Source organism: Hyaena hyaena, unplaced genomic scaffold (genome assembly GCF_003009895.1).
Source record: "Hyaena hyaena isolate Hyena2069 unplaced genomic scaffold, ASM300989v1 scaffold_549, whole genome shotgun sequence".
NCBI classification, from domain to species: domain Eukaryota; kingdom Metazoa; phylum Chordata; class Mammalia; order Carnivora; family Hyaenidae; genus Hyaena; species Hyaena hyaena.
Genome location: NW_024081180.1, coordinates 708,887 through 730,344, shown reverse-complemented (window position 1 = coordinate 730,344; position 21,458 = coordinate 708,887). Strand labels below are relative to the sequence as shown.

At 35.3% G+C, this 21,458-nt stretch overlaps 1 protein-coding gene across 1 annotated transcript in view; it reads left to right on the top strand.

The window, feature by feature from the left end:
* The window catches only part of RSPO3 (R-spondin 3), an 86,596-nt gene that overhangs the window by 25,783 nt on the left and 39,355 nt on the right, over positions 1-21,458 (top strand). The window contains exons 2-4 of the mRNA XM_039255848.1: positions 6,884-7,075; positions 8,596-8,742; positions 13,979-14,176. Coding sequence (XP_039111779.1) covers positions 6,884-7,075; positions 8,596-8,742; positions 13,979-14,176 — 537 coding nt within the window. The remainder of the gene's footprint in view (positions 1-6,883; positions 7,076-8,595; positions 8,743-13,978; positions 14,177-21,458) is intronic.

Here is a 21,458-nt window from a genome sequence, read left to right as displayed (position 1 = left end):
TTTTGAGCTGGCTTGATTTTAGTGGAAAGTCTAGCTAATTGCTCTTTAATGTTAGGTCTGTTTTATTACTGTGGTTTTATTTTAAAGTATTTATAGAATATAAATATTAGACTCCCTTTAGGAAATTATTATTCAGTAAGAGAAAGAGAAAGATTTTCCAAGTTCTCAAAGAAATAGTTTCCATTAAAAACAGTATGTCTCCCCACATAATAATGGTGGAGCCCTAACTGGGCTGTATTCAGTAGCTGGTGAATACATTTCTCTCTGAGACTTTAGGAATTTTGTGAACCCATTGGTGTGGGCACAAATTTTCAGAGTATTCAATGTTGATTCACTGAGACAAAAGATGTGACAGACTCTATTATCCTAACTACTTCAGGTCAACTTATGTCTGTGCTATTAACTTTATTAGAAGACTATATAAAGTGTGTACACATCGTTGTCCAATTACATGTGTGTATACACACACACACATACAATACATATACTTATGTACATACCATCTGATGCTATACTGTATTTCAAAACTATCAAAATCTATATATGTTGGTATATATAAATCTATGGCTCTCAACAAGTTAGTAGTCAGAAATAATAGTGGAGAACGATGGTAGACCTACATTGATCCAGTTATCATCATTTGAGAATGTAAAGTAGTATTATATACCAGTAAGTAATTATATCCATTCAAACACCTTTCCATATTGTGCTGTCTATACCTAACAAATCATTATGGAGATCTAACCATTGTCTATTCTGCCTTGGCTTCTTTAACTTATGAATAATTAAGAAATGTTGACTCTCAATATTTTATGGTATTGGTTCAATAGAATTTGAAAGAGAATGCCAAGTAATTCAAAATTTTAACACTAGAATTTTCTTAAAGTGAATAATGTTAAACATTCAGGGGACTCATGAAACACCTCTTTCTATGACCATAATGCCATATTAAACTTAAAAATTATTCCATAATAATCAAGACCCTAGATATGATATAAATGTGCTATCTTTGCATAAGCAAGAAACAAGTGTATATTTTCTTTAGGTGAATAGATAACTGACATAAATGGCACCTAGAAAAACTTTTATTATCTTATATATTATATTATTATTTATATATATTATGTTATATATTATAACATATCTTATATATTATCTTATTATCACTTATTATCAATGAATGATCTATTTCATAATTAAACATCTTCAAACTGTATATGATTTGAAACTTTATTCCTTTACCGGGTGTTTATGTGCACCGCCCACTTAAAATCAATTATCATAAATACTTTCTATTAGGTGTTTACCTCTTTGGCATCTTTATTTAAAAAAAAAACAAATAGCTTATCTTTTATGTTTACTGCCTTCATTTCTTTGGTAATCAGAAATTCTTCACTATTAACCCATTTAATAAACAGCTTCCCTATGTAGAACCTGAGAATTATCAAAAAAATTAGGAGACATTATCAAGACGGACCAGACCTACGTTCAAGAAGCTTCCGGTCAATGTGAACATCCTTGCAAAAGGAGAGGACATGGAAGAAAGGACAGAAATGAAAATAGCTTTGCTTCTAGAATTCCACTGGCCTCTTCTCCCTACCCTGTCTCTGAAGGCCACCACATAGAGAAAAGCAAGCAGTGAATGCTGTGAAAACAAGAATACTTTAGGAAGAATCTGGGTTTTTTTATTATTATCATTAAAAAATAACTTTTATCATATTTGTTAATTTATTGTTTTTTATCCTCTGGATTATAAAATCAGTACATTACTTTCATATATTTAGCACTTACTTTAAACTTCAATCAAATCTTTTATAAACCTGAAGTCTATTACATTTTGTACTTCTGGAAACTCTCTAGCCACAAATAAATGACCATCAGAGGTAACTGGCAGCATGCAACACTGGATTTCTTCCACATAGCAATTTGTAATAGATGTGAGTATATTTGCAGTTGGGCTTTAGAAGGGGATTAAATTAAGGCAAATCCTTGAAGCTTGCACTTAAATTGTTACAGAAACATAACTTAGATTTCAATGCTGCAACTGGTTAAGTATATCATAAACATTGAAAATAACTAGCCAAAGATTGTGTACTTACCAAATGCTCTACCATGTAAAACTCTATGTTCTGGATGTTTTATCACAAAAGTTGAATTAACTCTTCTCAGGAGAATAGCTTTTATGAACCATTGTATCAGTTATGCATCATAAGATTACCAAATAGAGAAATAGTAGGAAGGCTTAACAGCTAGGAAAATTGAATTCACTCATTCAGGGGGTATTGACAGTTCACACACTGAAAAATGGTTTAAGTTATACATTAATATATACTGTTTTTATCCTTAACCTTTGCATACAGGTTAAGAAAATATGCTTTTCTCTTTCCCAATTTGAGGGAAGGATACACCAATTTTACCACGTATTTGACACATTTATAAAACAAAAAAGTCCCAATTTAAAGTTTTCATGACTTATGCCTGTTTTTTCACTCATATTTACCCTTGTTACACATCTAGATTTTACTTATATATAAAGAAATTGTTACCAGATATAAAAGATCTAGGTTCTAATCTTTGAGATCAACTTGCTATTTGTCTTGTAGTTTCAGAAGTTCTTTGAGTCCTAGTTTGGGGTTTCAAGATAAATAATTGTGATGGCTTCATTTTTACTAATAAGGAGTTGATTTAGCTTTCTATGAGATGCATGCTTTGAAAGCAAAAGTGTAGAAATTCAAAGTGTTGTTAAAAATCAGCTGAAAATATATTTTTTTCTTAGCAAATATCCCTTATTTTGGACTATGTTTCCTTCTTCTGGCATTCTTCAGCTTCTTATCCTTTCAGATGTCTTCTCTAAGTAGTTATAGTTAGAGACTCGCATTTACATCTCTAGCAACCAGTACAATATTAAGTTCCATCTATTAACGATCACTTTCTGGATACTTCATAAACTCTTCAGAATCAATGATCTTAAGCCATGTTTATATTTTTAGACTTCTCATAATTCTGTGTACTTGCCTCCACACTCCAACTGCAGGCTTTTACTCCCCCAGCCGTCCCTCTCCTCTTCTATTCCCTCACTGGCTGGAACTCAAAACACTCCTCAAATCCTCATTCTTATTCGGTACACATTCTGTTAGTCACCGTATATGTCTGACTCCACCTCTTAAATATCCTTGAAATAGTCATACCTTCCTCACCACATTACACTGTCTTTGCTATATTTTATGCTATCATCAGTCTTTTACTTTGATCGCTATATTAGTCTTCCTAGTTTCTGTGTTTTCCATGCTGTCAGGGAGATCACCTTTCCAATACAAATATGATCACATCATTCACCAGGTTGAAATTCCCCATATCTACAGAATAATGTCCTTGGCACAAACAACAAAGGGTTCCATAATCTAGATCTACCCTGTGCTTCCAATCTTTTTAATACTCATCATATTTTCATTAACCACTCTTTATGCATCAGATATGTTGAACTCATGCCAGTCTCCTTGCTGTGGATAATTGGGGTGTTCCCTCCTCTGGCCTCATGATGGTCACTTATATACTGATAACTTCAACTTATTTTCTAAGATTAAGTTTAAACCTTAGATATTTTATGAAACCTCCTCACCACTAACACCTCTATTGCTTATATAAAATAATAGTACTAAAACATTGAAAAAAAGGCAATTTGGAAATACAAAATGAAGTTATTATTAGAATGGAAAAGGAAGAAGGATGAAAAAGTAGAATTCTGTTTTTTGTCTTAGAATCCTAAGATTTTAAGGCTGAAAGAACTGTTACAGTCAATCCAGACCAAAGTTTTCTGTGGTTTTCATGTAAAAAGTAAAAACTTGCCTTAAGATGAAGTTTGGGGAATTTGTGTCTAGTTGTGTAATACAGACTGTAAAAATTGAATGACTCTTACATAGCATTCAAGAAAACAATCGCTACTCTACTCAGCTGTAAAAAAAAAATCTATAATCCTAGAAATTGAGCTTCATAGTCTTACTTATTCTCATTTCGCACAGCATAACACTGAACCCTTTCTGAAGAAATAAAATTTGCTTCTTTACTCTTCCAAAAAATCTGTTTTGCCAAAAATTTTTGTCTAAAAAGGCAAAATATGAAAAAAGCAAGCAAAGTGAATGTAGCACTACACTATGAGTTGATTATGCTAGATTTCATCAGTAAAAGTTTTAAAGAAAGAATTGAGCAAGGTGCTTTGACACATCTCATAATTCATGACTCTGTGATCAGTCAGGGGGCCTGTATGGAACTCCTTCCTGAAGAAGTTCACAAACATCCAAAACCAATTTTTTTAAAAAAAATTTAATGCTTATTTATTTTTGAGAGAGAGAGAGTACAAGCATGAGTGGAGGAAGGGCAGAGAGAGAGAGACAGAGGATCTGAAGCAGGCTCAAGATGACAGAGAACCAGATGTGGGGCTTGAACTCGTGAACCACAAGATCATGACCTGAGCTGAAGTTGGACACTTAACCAACTGAGCCACCCAGGCGCCCCCAAAACCCATTGTTTGAGTGAAATTTATTTTAAGGTATATCAGTTTTTGAGGCTTTGCATATGTAAATCATGTTTATTCTTATACCTCATTTAAAGTTATATCATAATTGACAAAAGTTTTAAGGTGCTTGAAATTACAATTTTGTTTCATGTTAGCAACTGCATTTCAGAGAGAGAGAGAGAGGTTGCTTTGGGACAGTTAAACCTAACTTTATTCAAACTCAGAGTCACTTAGTGCCCTGGGCTTGGAGTGACTTTCTTTCAAACTGAGGTCCACAGACAGTTCTTACAAGATTTCACAGGTTTTTACCTACACCTCTTGTATCTTAAAATGGACCAGACTAGAGTCTGAGCACCAGAAGCTCTCTTCATCCCTTTCCTTTTTAGGGCCTTTGGCTACTTAAAATATGTACACATTTTCTGTAAGTCTGCAATGCTGAGTTACTGCAATGAAAAATTACCCTATTACTTGGAAAACAGTTTTCACTTACAAGTCCCCCAAGTCCTATACTGCCTAATCCTCCTGTGCCACTTTACATACTCATCCCACCCCACAGAGGAACATGTACAGGAAAAGCAGACTCCCCTTCCCCCACACATTTCCTCAGTTTATTTACAGAATGCCTTGGAATGAGAATGAGCTGCTTGTGGTTCTTGTGGCTGATTCAGGGATGCTTTCCTCCAGGCAGAGGATGCTGGTCAACCAAATGACCTCTCTGTAGCTAACCCTTGCACCCCTGTGGTAAGGCTGATTGGGCTTATAGGTACCCTTTCTAACTTAGCCTGGTGGGATTTGTTTTCACGGTAAAGAACTTAGCAAGAACCAAACATCACTCTGAAGACAGACCTGATAATGGCAAGGCCCGTCAGAGCCCACCCCAACACACACACACACACACACACACACGCACGCACACACACCACCAACAAAAGAAATCAGAAATACACCGAGATGCCTTTGCACTCCTTGTGTATCAACCTTTGTTTCTTATAAAGGTCAGAATTTTTGCCTTCGGGATTCCTAGAAGGACATAAAGCTACTTACAGTGTATTTGAGCACAGAATTCATTAGAAGAAATCATCCCAAACACTAGCTACATGAGAGATGTACTTTAGTCAGCAATTTTACATCAGCTCATTCATAGGTGTTGATGACCAGTTAATCATGAGAATGCTTAAACTTGTGAAGATCTCAAGTAAACATGACTCTTCCACGTGTTTGTTTACATTTGTTCAGATTTGCTAACAAATAGCTCACCACACACATCGATGACTCTTGGAAACCTTAGAATTCTTAGGAATGTGTGTAACAGTAGTCTTTAGTGTCATGCCCTTACCAAATAAATACTTCACTTGAGTAGATAGAAGATGAGAAGGAGGCACCTGAGCGGCTCAGTCGGTTAAGTGTCCGACTTCGGCTCTGGTCATGATCTCACAGTTTGTGAGTTCGAGCCCTGCATCAGGCTCTGAGAGTCTGCTTCGGATTCTGTGTCTCCCTCTCTCTCTGCCCCTCACCTACTTGCTCTCTCTCTCTCTCAAAAATAAATAAAACATTTAAAAATTTTTTTAAAGATTAGGACCAAAAGACCTGAAAAATTCTCTCCAAAGGAAAAATGTTGAACGTTATAAATATAAACTATAAATATTATTATAAATAACCACATGATCATGTAGAAATAGTGGTAAGATAAATATCATGTTTCCATCATGGTATCAGTTTGAACTGATAAATATTAAACTTATGTGAGAGAAAATGTTTTAAGAAAGTATGGAGGTGGGGGAGTCCCAAGGACCTACATAGTTTCAGAATCGATTTGCAACGGATCAAAGAGTAATATTGTGTTCTCTAATAGACCATAGTTGAAAAAAGATATCCTAAAGCAAAGTGTCCTTACTCAAGTTAAGCCTTTTCTATGTTGTCATCTTTGCTTGAAGAAATTAGATGTGTGCTTATCATCCGTTGCATAAATGATGAGCAAAGCTAATATGCATTGATTTTAGTGATTAGGCTCAAAAGTACCCAGTCTCCAATCTGTCAGGGTGTTAGTTCAATGAGAATATTTCACTACATATAAATACATATATGATCTATAAATAGTTTGAGGCAGTATATTCTTAGTTTCCAAATGTCCAAATTTAATCATTTTTACTTTTTTACTTTTTTTTAACTTTTCAGTTAAAAATGATATATGTATGTATTTAAGGGAAATGCTAGATCACAAAGAAGAGAAGGGAAAAATCCCAACTCATTCACCTACTACCACCAATTGAAAGCTAGTAAAACAAATGTATTTCTGCCTAGAGAATGTCATTGAACTTCTATATTTATGATTTAACATTTGTTTTTGTCTTTGTACATTTGTCCCTTCAGTGCATCCTAACGTCAGTCAAGGCTGCCAAGGAGGCTGTGCGACGTGTTCAGATTACAATGGATGTTTGTCATGTAAGCCCAGACTATTTTTTGTTCTGGAAAGAATTGGCATGAAGCAGATTGGAGTGTGTCTCTCTTCATGTCCAAGTGGATATTATGGAACACGATATCCAGATATAAATAAGTGTACAAGTAAGTGCTACACAGAATTATGTTTTTATCTCATCCTTAGGGACTTTCCAGATTTGAAATGGCCTCTAGCATATTCAGTGCTAAGTTAATAATAATATTTACCGGATAATTAGGCCAATGCATACATGGACTTAGCCCTCAGAGTAAGAAAATTTTCACCTCTTATAAAAAACACTCGGCTTTTGTGGGGGATTTTTTTCCATTGTGAAAGCAAAAACTGAGAACATGATTCTTATTCATGGAACCTACCAAAAAGCACTATAAGCATTAATGCCATCTGAGTTCCCATTACTGTCACAGCATCCAAGTATTTAAAGACTTAAAGAATAAATTCAGCTACTTTTGCTTCAAGAAAAATCCCAGTATAACAACTAAAAACATTTATCTATTTGTTGGAAATAAATGTTCAAAATGCTCTCATATCACCTTTCATCTGGACACCGAAAGTCGACTCTCACACTGTAGAGTGAGTAACCTTTGAAAATATAGGTTAGGAAACACCATTCCTCTCTCATGCACCACATATAGCTGCCTACCTCTCAAACTCCTGTCCTGTGACTGCAGCTCACCCACTTTGCACCGACCTCACTGGCCTTCTTGCAAGATCTTCCCACCTCAAGGTGCTGTTTTACACTCACTGTTCTGACAGTTCTTAGCCCACATCTTTGCATGGCTGGTTCTTTTCTTTCATTTAAGATTCTGCTCGTATGTCATCTTTGCAGAGAGGTATTTCATGACCAGTTAACTCACAGTAATCAAACTTTTCCTCTCTCAGTCATATTCCATATCTTTTTCCTACCTTTTGTTGTCATTTTTTCCAAACCACCTCTTACTCTGGAACCAGGCTGCCTGGTTTCAAAAACCACTCATAAACTTTTTGAGTCTCAGTTTCCTTATCTGTAAAATGGGAATTATAATAGGGACTATCTCATTGGGTTATTGTAAAGTTGAAGTGACTTAATATTGTAAATACTTGCAGCAATATCTGACTACTAATCACCATATACGGATCAGCTATTGTCAATGTTTATTGAGTCTCCCCTCCTACAATGTAAGCTTTGTGAAGTCGTTAACTCTCTTTTGTGCACTGCTGTCAATCAATATCTAGAATAGTGCTAGGCACATAGTGGTCAATCATATACTTCTTGAACGAATGAATAGACCTCTAAAATAGCACTAAAGCAATATCTAGTATGTTTCATTAAGGCTCTGATGAAACATTTTTTACTGTTATTTTATATAAGTGGATGCTTGGTCTTATAAACATTCTTGACAGTAGACATATTGCCAAATTTTTTTCATAGGACTCTCAGTACAGTAATTTTGAAATCAATGACTGATGTGTACCAACTAAATGACTCTGCAGGAATCCATAATTTAACTTGGAAAAATAATTTTGAATCCTAATTGTGTTTGACACAAAAGTTGCATGTGCCTGTGTTGTAAGCATACATACCTGGACCAGCAATAAGTAGGTGAAGATAATGAGAGCATATTTCTTTTCTGTCTTTCTCTTTCAGAATGCAAAGCTGACTGTGATACCTGTTTCAACAAAAATTTCTGCACAAAGTGTAAAAGTGGATTTTACTTACACCTTGGGAAGTGCCTTGACAATTGCCCAGAAGGGTTGGAAGCCAACAACCATACCATGGAGTGCGTCAGTATTGGTGAGGAGGATTTCTAAGATTGACAGGGGAGGACAAACACCTCAGACAACAATGTCAGTCTCCAGGGAAGTGCTGCTCAAAGTCCTATTTCACAAGAACCTGAAGAAACATATCCAAGAGGCTTTCTTCCTTCATCCTTCCTTACAAAGATACCATCTTAATAGTGCTCCCACAGCCTTAGCCAGGACGTTTCACAGTACAGTTTAACACCTCCTGTGTGCTCCATTATTTCTTAGGGAGTGTTAATAACTGCTTTGGACACTCTAATCATTACAGATTTATTTCATATCATTATTTAATGAACTTTTACTTACAGTAATTTAATATATACATACTTGCATATATTACATATGTTACACACACATGCACATGTGGTCTTAAACTAAATTTTCACTTTAAGACATGAGTTTCACATAACACTTAGGTCTAATGTCAATCAGTGAGCAAAGCTGTTTTTTTTTAATGTTTATTAATTTTTTGAGAGAGAGAGAGAGAGAGTGAGCAGAGGAGGGGCAGAGGGAGAGAGAGACACAGAATCTAAAGCAGGCACTGAGCTGTCAGCACAGAGCCTGATGCTCGGCTCGAACCCACAGACCAGGAGATCATGACCTGAACTGAAGTCAGATGCTTACTGACTGAGCCACTCAGGCATCCCAGCAAAGTTGTTTTCTTAAGGGAAGGAAACATTCTCTGGTTATAGCCCATTGGTACTCAGTGGATGAGCCAAACACCTACAGAAATGGAACTGATATAGTTAAAAATCTCACTTTTTTCTCTCGTCCTGCTTTACTGAAATGTCCTGTTTGCATAGGTATTCAGAAACAAGGAGAGGATTTTGGACTTCCTCAAACTGTCAGAAGGACACAGTCATAGGGTCCGATTAAATGCAGGCTGAATTTCCTGGAGGGGAGGTCCCTCAGACCAGTTGTTTGTCTAAATAACGGATCACTGTCGGGCTTTATTTTCTCTCTTTTAAATGTTGTGCAGCTACTACAACGACGAGTTTGATGAACAGTTGGGGAGCAGATGCTCAACCAAATGGGAAAGCAGCATACTCAATCTCAAAAACCCCTGGGCAAGAGCTATGAGAACCTTTGATGCTGCACTGATATTGGCGTATGCACACAAATGTCCTCCTGATTCAGTACAAGATAGTCTCCAGGTCTCCCCTGGGGTCCCCACAGAGAGGTCCCCCATTAGAATCAAAAGTGCTGGAGTAATAACTCCAAAGTGGTGACTTAACTGTTTCACGTCTACAGGAAACACTTACTTCTAAACAAAGTTTCTAAGAAAATGAAACAAATAGATGATATTTCAAAGATAATATCAGAAGCATCTGGAAAACAAGCATGAAACATTCCATGGTTCATTTTGGTTTAGTTTTTTTTTTTCCTTCTAGTCAATAATGACACAGAGAAACTACTTAGAAACGGGGTAAAACTTACATGAGAAAGCACTTTAAGTTCATCTCTTTCTAAGTCCTGAAGGCTGATGATTAAAGGTAATAAGTTCCAAACTGTGGAAAAAATAAGAAGCAATTCTGTGGAGTATTCAAGGACAGAAACTCAGGATGAGTTACAGAAAGTTTGTGGCATTTCTCTACCCAGAAAAAGGGACACTTGTCTAAATTTTCTTAGTTGTTTAAAGTGTAGCATTCAGTCCTTGAAAGGCTCTTTATCTTAAATGTATTAAATGCTTTTCTATCATAGAGAGCATTTAGTACCTGGCACTGTTAGATTAGCTAGTAAAGCTTATTGGTAACTTTTACTACTACTTAGACAAAAAATATTTCTTAAAACAATGAAATTTAAGAAATGTATATATTTTAGAATAGGGATTAGAAATCTAAAAGCCAGTTAGCGAATCTGGCTCATTGAACAGTTGGGTATAAATCACCTAGGACACAGGGCAAATCCACAACTTTTGCTCAGGGCCAGCTCTGGCTGGCTGTAAGTGATGGTTCCCATCACATGCTCTATAGCCAACAAGAAGTAGGTGGGCCATGACTGAGGCTCGCCCCAGAAGTTTATGAAAAATGATGACCTGCTTGATTATCACAAAGTAACATTAAAGCCTATTCCTTTAACAAATATGAAATGAGGATCTAGAGAGCTTGAAATAATGATTCCAAGGACACAGAATGAGGTGTTGTCAGTGCTATATTTAGTACCTTGACTCCATCTCTCTAGTGCTCACCAAAGATATTGAAGACTGTGTCCCTCCCTCTCTTTGCTGAAATCTACATTACGTGACTTGTTTTTTTCCAGATTATTATTAAGAGGAAAAGCGATAAACAGATAAACTACCACCCTGATATAGAGCTAGGGTGAAAGACTTCTGCCTCAAAATATCCACTCCTCATGGTTTTCTGTCATACTAGGCATAAATGTCTGCTGAACCCAATTTTATAGAATATATTTCTTCTACTTTATGCTGTAGATACTGGCTTTCTGCACTGTCATTGTGTAGACTCATTGCTCTTCTAGGAGAGTTGGCCTCTTTCAAGTAGTCACAGAAGGAGATATCCAGCTTTAAACAGTGAATAGCAAGGAACATGCCCTTGCTATGTTCTCAGTGTAGTCGTGCAGTTGGTCAAAGAGAATGAGAGCAAATGAGTAATGGTATTGTAAGGCCATTACTGGTGGAACATACAGTTCAGCTTTTCTCCAATTAAAGAATTCCTTTTATAGGATTGTAGGTTGACAGTCTATCACAGAATGACCATTTCCAGGAAAAGGAAGCTAATTACTTTTTTGAGATCCTTGTTTCATTAGTGAATAGTTAAAGATTAATAGGGGCTCCCAGGTGGCTCAGTTGGTTAAGTGCCCTACTCTTGATTTCGGCTTGGGTCATGATTTCAAAGTTCGTGGGTTCGAGTCCCCAGTCGGGCTCTGTTCTGACAGTGTGGAGCCTGCTTGGGATTCTCTCTTTCCCCCACTCTCTGCCCTTCCCCCACTTGCACTGCCTCTCTCTCTCTCTTTCTCAAAATAAGTAAATAAATTTTTAAAAACTATGTTAAGATTTCCAGTGTTAAAATTGTTCTTAATACAGAAAACAGAATAGGAAAAGTGACTAATTTTGTTTTTCTCTTAATTACCTCTTAACAAAATAATGCCCCAGTTCTACATTGTTCAGTTAATGACCTGAATGTAACTTAAATCATCCTTTTTGTTATCTTTCCATGTTTTCCAAGTTTTCCAGAAATATTTTTTATATAGATTCATTCTACAGTATTTCTCTAGGAAAGTTTCTCTTCTAAAAGCTTTTTAACTATCCCTTCTTATTAGAGCTTTTTACTGTCTGAACTCATCCATTTTAAATATTTTCTTCTTCAATGGAATTCTTTAAGATTATCATTCGAATTTAATATTTAGAACCATTTATCATATGACTAAGGACTTAGAGCTGTAATTTTAATCTTTTTTTCTGAAGTCTAAATATCCATTTGCCTAGACCACTTTTACAATTGTAAAAAAGCCCCAAAGTTCTGGCCCTTTTCAATCATGTAACATTTTTTTGTTTTGTTTTGTTTTTGTTTTTAGTCCTCTTAAATGAATACTGGACAAAGTGACAGCTCACAAACTTTGATTTTTGTTTTTCTATTTTCTTTCTCAGAGGTGGTTTTATTTGTTTTGTGTTAAAGATCTACTGTTCTTGTGTCATTAATATCAGAATGGGGGATATGTCCTTAATTGGCAAAAGATTATGATATCAGTAAGTGACTTCACTGTTCTAGTCTTTAATTCAAATCATGTTATAACTGGACATGAAACTATCTTAAGAGTGGTTCAGTAAAATTAATATTTTTAAGTTCATAGAAACTTAAATTCACTTATCTAGTAATTTTCATATAACTCTGTGTTACATTCAGGTACATGATGGTAACTATAAAACATGGAAAAAATGTATGTCAAATCGATTTAAATTTCTAAAGCATTTGGGTTATATTTTTTGAGGTTACATGAAAGATATCATTCTGCTCTAAAATAAGGATTTTTAAGTCAGAAGGCAGCAAGAAGGGTTAGTGGAAACTTGTGGAAAGAGAATCTCATATCATCTCAAGAATTATTGCTGCAAGCTATTTCAGTTATTGTAAATTAGGAAGTTGTATGAACATAAATAAAATGATAGCATCTTGCAGATATTTATTTTCATTAGAAGTGCAGAAATCTGCTATAAGACCTTAGGAAGACATGATGAAAAGAAGGTATTAATATACAGAAAAAGGGGGAAAAATCTACAAAAGAAGCTTTATAGAAGCTACATCTGTTCATCTTAGGAATCACTCCTTCAAGTTAATTCTGGAAGCAACTTATCAGCTGAAACTGACCCAGAATTCATTCAAATAGATGCTGCTATGCCTGAAGAATACCCATTAATAAATGATAATATTTAGGTGCACCTGGGTGGCTCAGTCAGTTAAGCGTATGACTTCGGTTTGGGTCATGATCTCACGGTTCATGAGTTTGAGTCCCGCATCAGGTCTTGTGCTGAGTGCCTGGAGCTCTGGGCCTGGAGCCCATTTTGGATTCTGTGTCTTCCTCCTCTCTCTCTGCCTCTCTCTGTGTCTCTGTCTCTGTCTCTCTCTCCTTCAAAAATAAACATTAAAAATATATTAAAAATTAAACATTTTAATGATAATATTTAAGGACTCAACTGCACATGAAGTAGAAAAGGAAGTGAATTGCAGACAATGACCTGGATGCATTTTTGGCTTAACAATTGTCTAGCACAGAAGTTCTCAAAGCATATTCTTGGTACCTGCATATCAATCTCACATGTATTGTTAGAAAGGCATATTCTCAAGCCCCAGTCCAGACAACTGACTAGGGAACACTAGGGGTGGGGTCCAGTGGTCTGTGCTTCAGCAAGCCCTCCAGGTGATTCTGTTGCACACTAAAAAAGCAGATCTGTAGCACATAATAATGACTAATTTATCAAGTTATGGTCAGGATCAATCAAAACTTAGAGCAGTGCTCTAAAAATTGTAAAGCATTGGTCAATTGTGAGTGATTAGATTAGTGCCTGAGTTAATAAATCTAGAGTGAAAAGTAAACCTAATGCAAGAATGAGTTTACCTGGCACTGTGAGCACTAAAAATGTGAAAACATTTTATTCCTTTCTTTCTCTTTCTTTTTGTTTTTGTTTGTTTGTTTTTTAAGTCATCATGCCCAAGTTTGCTCTACAGATTTCTGTTTGGACTTTGAGCAAGTTTGTTTCTGCTGTTCTGTTTCAGTGCACTGTGAGGCCAGTGAATGGAGTCCTTGGAGTCCATGCATGAAGAAAGGAAAAACATGTGGCTTCAAAAGAGGGACTGAAACACGGGTCCGAGAAATAACACAGCATCCGTCAGCCAAGGGTAACCTGTGTCCCCCCACCAGTGAGACAAAAAAGTGTACAGTGCAAAGAAAGAAGTGTCAGAAGGGAGAACGAGGTACAATCATACTAACAAAATGTGCTTATTTGAAGCTTCACAGCGTGATGCAAATTTTGCTTTATTTCTTAGGAAACAGTGTTATTGCTCATGTCTAAGACCTCAAAATGTGTACCAACCAAACCATATGTTCTCTGTAACTTACAGAATATAGATGTGTAATATTTTAAAAAAATGGGAGTCATATCAAAACTATAGAAGTGTATTAATTAAATCTTTATGAAGGAGGCTGCATTATCGATATTTAGGCCTATCTTTTGGTTTTGGGTCATCATCTTTCCTATCATCCACCTTCCTGGTGCCTAGAAGACTTTTGAGAACCCTCATAAACATACGTTCTAGCACCATGTGTACCAGACCATAGTGAAGAGACACCAGCCATCAACTTAATACCTTTTTTCATTGCCTACAAAGTAGTACAATTAGCTTGTAAACTTTTCTAGCTAAATAAATGGATTTTAAAGGTTACATAATATTTTTTAAACATTTGTTTATTTTTTAATGTTTATTTATTTATTTTGAGAGAGAGATTGAGAGCAAGCTGGGGAGGGGCAGAGAGAGAGAGGAAATCCCAAGCAGGGTCCACACCATCAAGGCGGAACCAGATGCGGGCCTCGAACTCACAAACCACAAGATCATGACTTGAGCTGAAGGAAATCAAGAGTCGGACACTTAACCAACTGAGCCACCCAGGCGCCCCTAAACATTTAAATGAATATATGGTTTTAATATTGACTTTACATTTGAAATAAATGACCAAGGCCACATTTTATAAATATACAAGCATTAATGATGTTTGACCCCCAGATATTTTTTCATGTTATACTAACTTTGTACACTAAGTTACAGATCTTATTAGATCAGTCGTAAATAACTGTGTCAGAGCTTGTTCTGATGTCTTATGATTGCCAAGAAGACATCATTGTATCATCTAATACAGTGTTTTAGGGTAATTAAGCTTCCATTTAGATCTGTAGTTGTTGATCTTTAAAATAGAATTTTTCCATCTTTCTCACTAATGTCCTCAACTCCACTGCCTACAAAGATAGTATGTAGCTTTATATATCTGTTGGTAGTTCTGTTGAGCCAATAAATGATCCTCAATGAATCGCAGCTTGTAAGGACTTTGGCTGCCTCTGTAGTTGAATTTCTTGTGCTTATTTCATTCATTCATTCATTCATTCATTCAACATGGTTTCATTGAATTTTTACTTTATGCCCACATACAGCCCTAAGTCCTGGGAATTCCCAACTGAATGGGGTGCTATCCCTATCCTGAAGGTATACACAGCATCCAATGGAGAGATGAGATGTTTAAATATATAATAACAGTAGCATATACAAAAGGAAGATTATAGATATGTGAACAAAATTCAATGGGAACAGAGAGGAGGTGGTTGTACATACTTGAACATTGCTCATTTAAGAAAGTCTTGGGTCACTGGTACTTTGCAAAGTGTCTTTCACTATATATCAAAACCGTTGGCCATTATCAGAATCTATCCAGCCTACTGTTGCTATTAGTAATCAAGTAATTAATGTGATAAAATTTTTGAAGATATGGATGATTTTAAAAGGAACTTCAAGCTTTTGTAAATTTGTAAGAGGTTTTGATTAAAATTAGGTTTAAGGAGTGAAAATTGGCTAGTGAAAAAGGTCTTTCTGGCATTTGTTACCAATAATTTAAAACATCTTAAATTTTAAAAGTTGGATTTAGAAATCAAGTATTTCATCACTCTACTTGTTGGTAAACTCCCATAGCTGTACATTTACTTATGTTTGCTAAATTTTCTTGGAATTTAATGACTTACAGGTGGTCCTTGCTCAAATTATACTTCACAAAGATTCTATATTACTAATAAGTATTCAGTATACTTGACTTTCAAAATATAAGTAAAGAAAACCTTATCCAATAGAAAAATTAAATTTTGATACTAATTCTTTTATTTGAGAATATGGTCTAATATATTTTGCTGGCACTTGACTTAAATATTAACATTGAAAATGTCAGTTTTTAAAAGTAGCCGTACATAAATAATGCCACAAGAAGTTTAAAATAACCTGTGACATAGCTTGGCTTAAAAGTTTCTTCTGGTATTGGGGTGCCTGAGTGGCTCAGTCAATTAAGCATCCAACTCCTGATTTCAGCTCGGGTCATTATCTCATCGTTGGTGAGATCGAGCCGCAGGTTGACTGTGTGCTGACAGTGCAGAGCCTGCATAGGATTCTCTCTCTCCCTCTTTCTGGCCCTCTCCCTCACACACACGCACTATCTCTCTCAATATAAATAAATAAACATTTTTAATTTTTTAAAGTTTCTTCTGGTCCTTTTTCCTCCTCTCTGAGTAGAATACAGTGACATTTTACATTTACAAAGAGAACTTTATACGACTAGAAAACTGTGGGTGCTTTCTTCTTTTTCAGAATTGATAATGCATAGAGTATCAAGTGGGAAATATAGATCACATTTATAATTAAATTTCAGATTTAGTTCTACTTTTATTTAATCTCTATTCATCTTTATATATGTCTCAAAATTTTTTCTCCAGTGGCCCAGAAATTTAAGATAGGAAGGAAGTCACTTCTCCCTTCATTTCCTACTTCTCTAACTTAATACTTTTCTTAGCTTCTCTTAATTATAACTTACCAAACATTCTTTTTTTTTTTTTTTTGGTTGCTAAGAGATATATATATATATATATATATTTTTTTTTTACAAATAGTTTATTGTCAAATTAGTTTCTACATAACTTACCAAACATTCTATCTGAACATGAAGAAACCAAATGGAAAAGTAATTATGAACTCTGGACATGCCACTATATCAAATATCATATCAAAATAATAATGTTACCCAGAGTCTTCCCATTAAAATTCTGAGATATACATTATAAATACTTGTGAAGCTATATGAAGACAAATACAATAAAGTGATAAAAATGTGATTTCTCCTGCCATTGGAAAAGCTAATACCCAAGTTGCTCCTAAATGCTTACAGTCTCATAAAGTGAGATCTTTTATGTTCATGGTTTCAACATTTCTAGATGATCAAACTAAAAGATAAGGCTTTTAAAATAAAACTTAGCCTGAAATTGTTGAATTTAAAGGGTCTAAGAGGCTCACAATAAACAGAGGTAGATAATTCATATTTGGAAAAGGTATGGAGCATGTGTTCAGGATTTTTTTCTGCTGTGTTGTAATTGCCAAAGGCAAGGTCTCTGGGGAAGAATGATAAGATCCAGAAATGACTTTTCAAAATGTACACAAAGAAGCTGAATTGAAGGAAGTAGTTTTTAGTAACAATGAATTCTTCAAGTTGTGAGATGTATTTTAATATATGTTGAAAAATTTGGTTGCAAAATCTTACACACATCCACTCTTTTTACTAACATTCTACTCATGCTTAGCTCTAAGAAATGAATTTGATGATATAAATGTAATTTTTATAGCCCCCTAAATTTCTATCTGATGTTTGCCTCTTCTAGGATTATTTCTTTTACTGGACATACTACCTTTCAATCAGCCTTAATTTCTCCCTTAATTACATTATGCTATAGATAAGAAGATAAGAAGAAGTTATTACCATTGCAGTATTGTCTAGCTTGAGCCTATCTCAATGAAATTATATATCTGAAATGTCAGACACATAACATATATTTTAAGAGAGTATAAAGGCTAACAAATAGACTAGTCTCACATGAGCATTAAAACTGTATATTGAAATGGAAGTAAACAAGGAGAAAATGCATGTTCAACAGTTGTCAACTTATATTTATGAGCTTTTGATATACTGCACATAATCATCTTAGTTAAGGGGAAGTGCAACACAACAGGAAATATATATATACATTTGATGCAAAAGGGTGTTACTATATGTGTAGGGGTATGGAGGGGTCAGAGGAATGAAGATCACGAAACATGTTTCTCATTCATTTGTACATTTCTTTAACTGAAGAGAATTTCTTATAGATTTCTGTGCTTTAAGGAAATTCACAAGAATGAAAGAAATTGTGTTCTTTGGAATTGTATGAAGAATATACTAATTAATTATATGTAGTGCATAATCTTGGGATAGAAAGGAGAAAGAAGAAAAGAGTCATGGAAGAAATGGGGGAAGGTCTACTTTCTTGACTAAAGAAAAAATAACATCCTTCCTAGCAGAAAAAGAAAAGAAATTATTAAAGTATAAATATAGGCATACCTCTGAGATAACATGGGTTTGGTTCCAGATCTCCTTAATAATAAAATAAAATATTGCAATAAAATGGGTCAAATTAATTTTCTGGTTTCCCAGTACATAAAAAAGTTATATTTACACTATGCTATAGGCTAATAAGTGTGCAATAGCATTATGTCTGAAAGAATAATGTACATACCTTAATTTTAAAATTCTTCATTGCTAAAAAATGCTAATAATATAATCTTTTTGCTGGTAACGAACGGCTTGCTTCAGTGTTGATGATGGCCGACTGATTAGGGTGGTGGTTGGTGAGGTTGGAGTGGCTGGCAATTTTTTTAAGTAAGACAACAATGAAGTATGCCACATCAATTGACTCTTTCTTTCACAAATGGATCTATCTGTAGCTTGATAGCATTGTACCACAGTAGAATTCCTTCAAAATTGGAGTTAAAACTCTCAAGCCCTGTTGTTGTTATATCAACTAAGTTTATGTAATAATGTAAACCCTCTGCTGTCATTTCAACCATCTTCATTGGAAGTGGATTCCATCTCAAGAAATCACTTGCTTTGTTCATCCATTAGAAGCAACTCCTCATCCATTCAGGTTTCAGCATGAGATTGCAATAATTCAGTCACATGTCCAGGCTTCACTTCTCCCCTCTATGAAAGCCCTCTGCCATTGTCTTCCAGTAGAAGGCTGGTTAGTCTGCATTGAAAATCTATTGTTTAGTGTAGCCACCTTCATGAATTGTCTTAGGTAGGTCTTCTGGATAGCTTGCTGCAACTTCTACATCAACACTTGCTGTTTCACCTTGTAATTTCATATTATGGAGATGGTTTCTTTCCTTAAACCTCATGAACCAACCACGTCAAATTCAGACTTCTTCTCCAGCTTCTTCATCTCTCTCAGCCTTCATAGAATTGAAGAGAGCGAGGGTCTTGTTCTGGATTACGCTTTGGCTTAAGGGAATGTTGTGACTGGTTTGATCTTCTCTCCAGACCAATAAAACTTTCTCTATATCAGCAACAAGGCTGTGTTGCTTTCTTATTATTCATATGTCCAGTGGAGTAGTACTTTTAATTTCCTTAAAGGACTTTTCTTTTTCATTAAAAACTTGGCTAACTAGCACAAGAAGCCTAGCGTCCAGTGTATCTCAGCTTTTCAAATGTCTTCCTCACTCAGCTTAATCATATCTGGCTTTTGTTTCACCTGAGAGATGTAGGACTCTTCCTATCACCTGAACACTTAGAGGCCACTGTAGGGTTATTAATTGGCCTAATTTCAGTACTGGTGTATCTCAGGGTATAAGAAGACCTGAGAAGAGAGACAGATGGGGGAAGAACCAGTCAGTGGAGCAGTCAGAACACATACATTTATCAATTTAAATTCACTGTCTTGTGAGGGTGCAGTTTGTGGTACCCCAAAATAATTACAATAGTAACATCAAAAATCACTGAGCACAGATCACCATAACAAACACAATATTAATTAAAAAGTTTGAAATATTGTAGGGATAAATATGATACAGAGACACAAGGTGAGCAAATGCTGTTGGGAAAATAGTGCCAATAGACTAGCTGGGTGCAGGATTGCAACTAACCTTCAATTTGTAAAAAACAAAAACAAACAAAAATGCAGTATCAGTGAAGTGCAATAAAGCAAAGTGCAATAAAATGAAGTATGCTCATAAATAAAGTGTCCAGAGACATTTCCAGGGATTGAATAAGTGTGGGGAATGTATGCATTATTTGAATATATTGTATGTTGCCTTATGTGCCTTCTCCAAATTAAAAGCGAAGTTGTAAAAGTCATCTTTGTTTCACATAAAGAAAAAGTGTTATATGCTAATCTATAATTGTAATTAATCTTTTTTCAAATACCAGTATTAAAAATATCCATTATGTTTTATCATAAGCATGGTATCTAAAATTACAGCAAAGTCAGCTTTTAAAAATAAGCAAATAAAAAATGAGTCTCCTTTGTTCCTAGGCTTGCTTCTCTGTCTTTTAGGTTACTTCTTAAAATATTCATAACGACTATTCCAGTAAAGAATAGTTGAGTTTTCTACAGGAAGGATTTATATTAAATATTCATTCAAATTCAAAACAAAACATTTATCAAAGATTCCCAGAACAGTTTATCAAAATCCAACTAGATGGATTCATTAGCTCAAATTTGTAGTATGCCAGTTGGCCTGAGTATTTAGATGCTGTCCCCTCCCCATCTTCACCTCATGGAGGAAGACCAGCTGGCCTACACACTCATCCTGTGTTAGCACTGGAGGATGGGAGTTTTCTGCTCTTTCTCTACACCTAATTAATAAACTAGCCTTTGAGATAGGTCAGAGAAAATTCAGAAAAACACAGAGCAGAAATAATAATGGCATTAGAGATGGTGATTCCCAACCACACATGATTTTGCTCCCCAGGGGATATTTCTGATGATCACAACTTGGGGGGAGATGCTACATACAGACCTAGTATACATATGTACATACATACATATATACATCCATCCATACATACATACACTACATCTAGTAGGTGGAGGCCAGGGATGTTGCTAAACTACAATGCAGAGGACAGTTGCGCCCAACAAAAACTATCTGCTAATAGTAGAAGGATGAGAATCCCTGATATAAACTCAACAATCTCTGTTTGTTATCCCTTCTTAGGGCCTACCCAGACCCTACTAGTATGGATTGTCTGTTCAATTCTGGGGCAGACCAGTTGCCACCAATGAAAAACCTCATACGGTGCGACTCGTTGCTGAGAAGGACAAAATGGTGGGACAGAGGGAGAAATTTTGCTCCCCAATATAAAGGCAATAATCAATTTTATTAAAAATCAGTACTGTATAATTTAAAATATTCCAGCACAAAAATATTCAGGTATATTTAAAACTTGGAAAAAGATAGTCCATTGCAGTAAATAACACCCTTCACTCTCAGAGAGATGGTTCTTAGTATAAATGTATGTACCTCCTCTTAAAAGCTAAGCTAAATTTTTCATTTCATGTCCTCAATGGAGAAGTCTGACAGTTGTTAAATCACTACTTATCTTTCTCTGCACCAAAGTAATTATGTTGCTATACCCATCTCT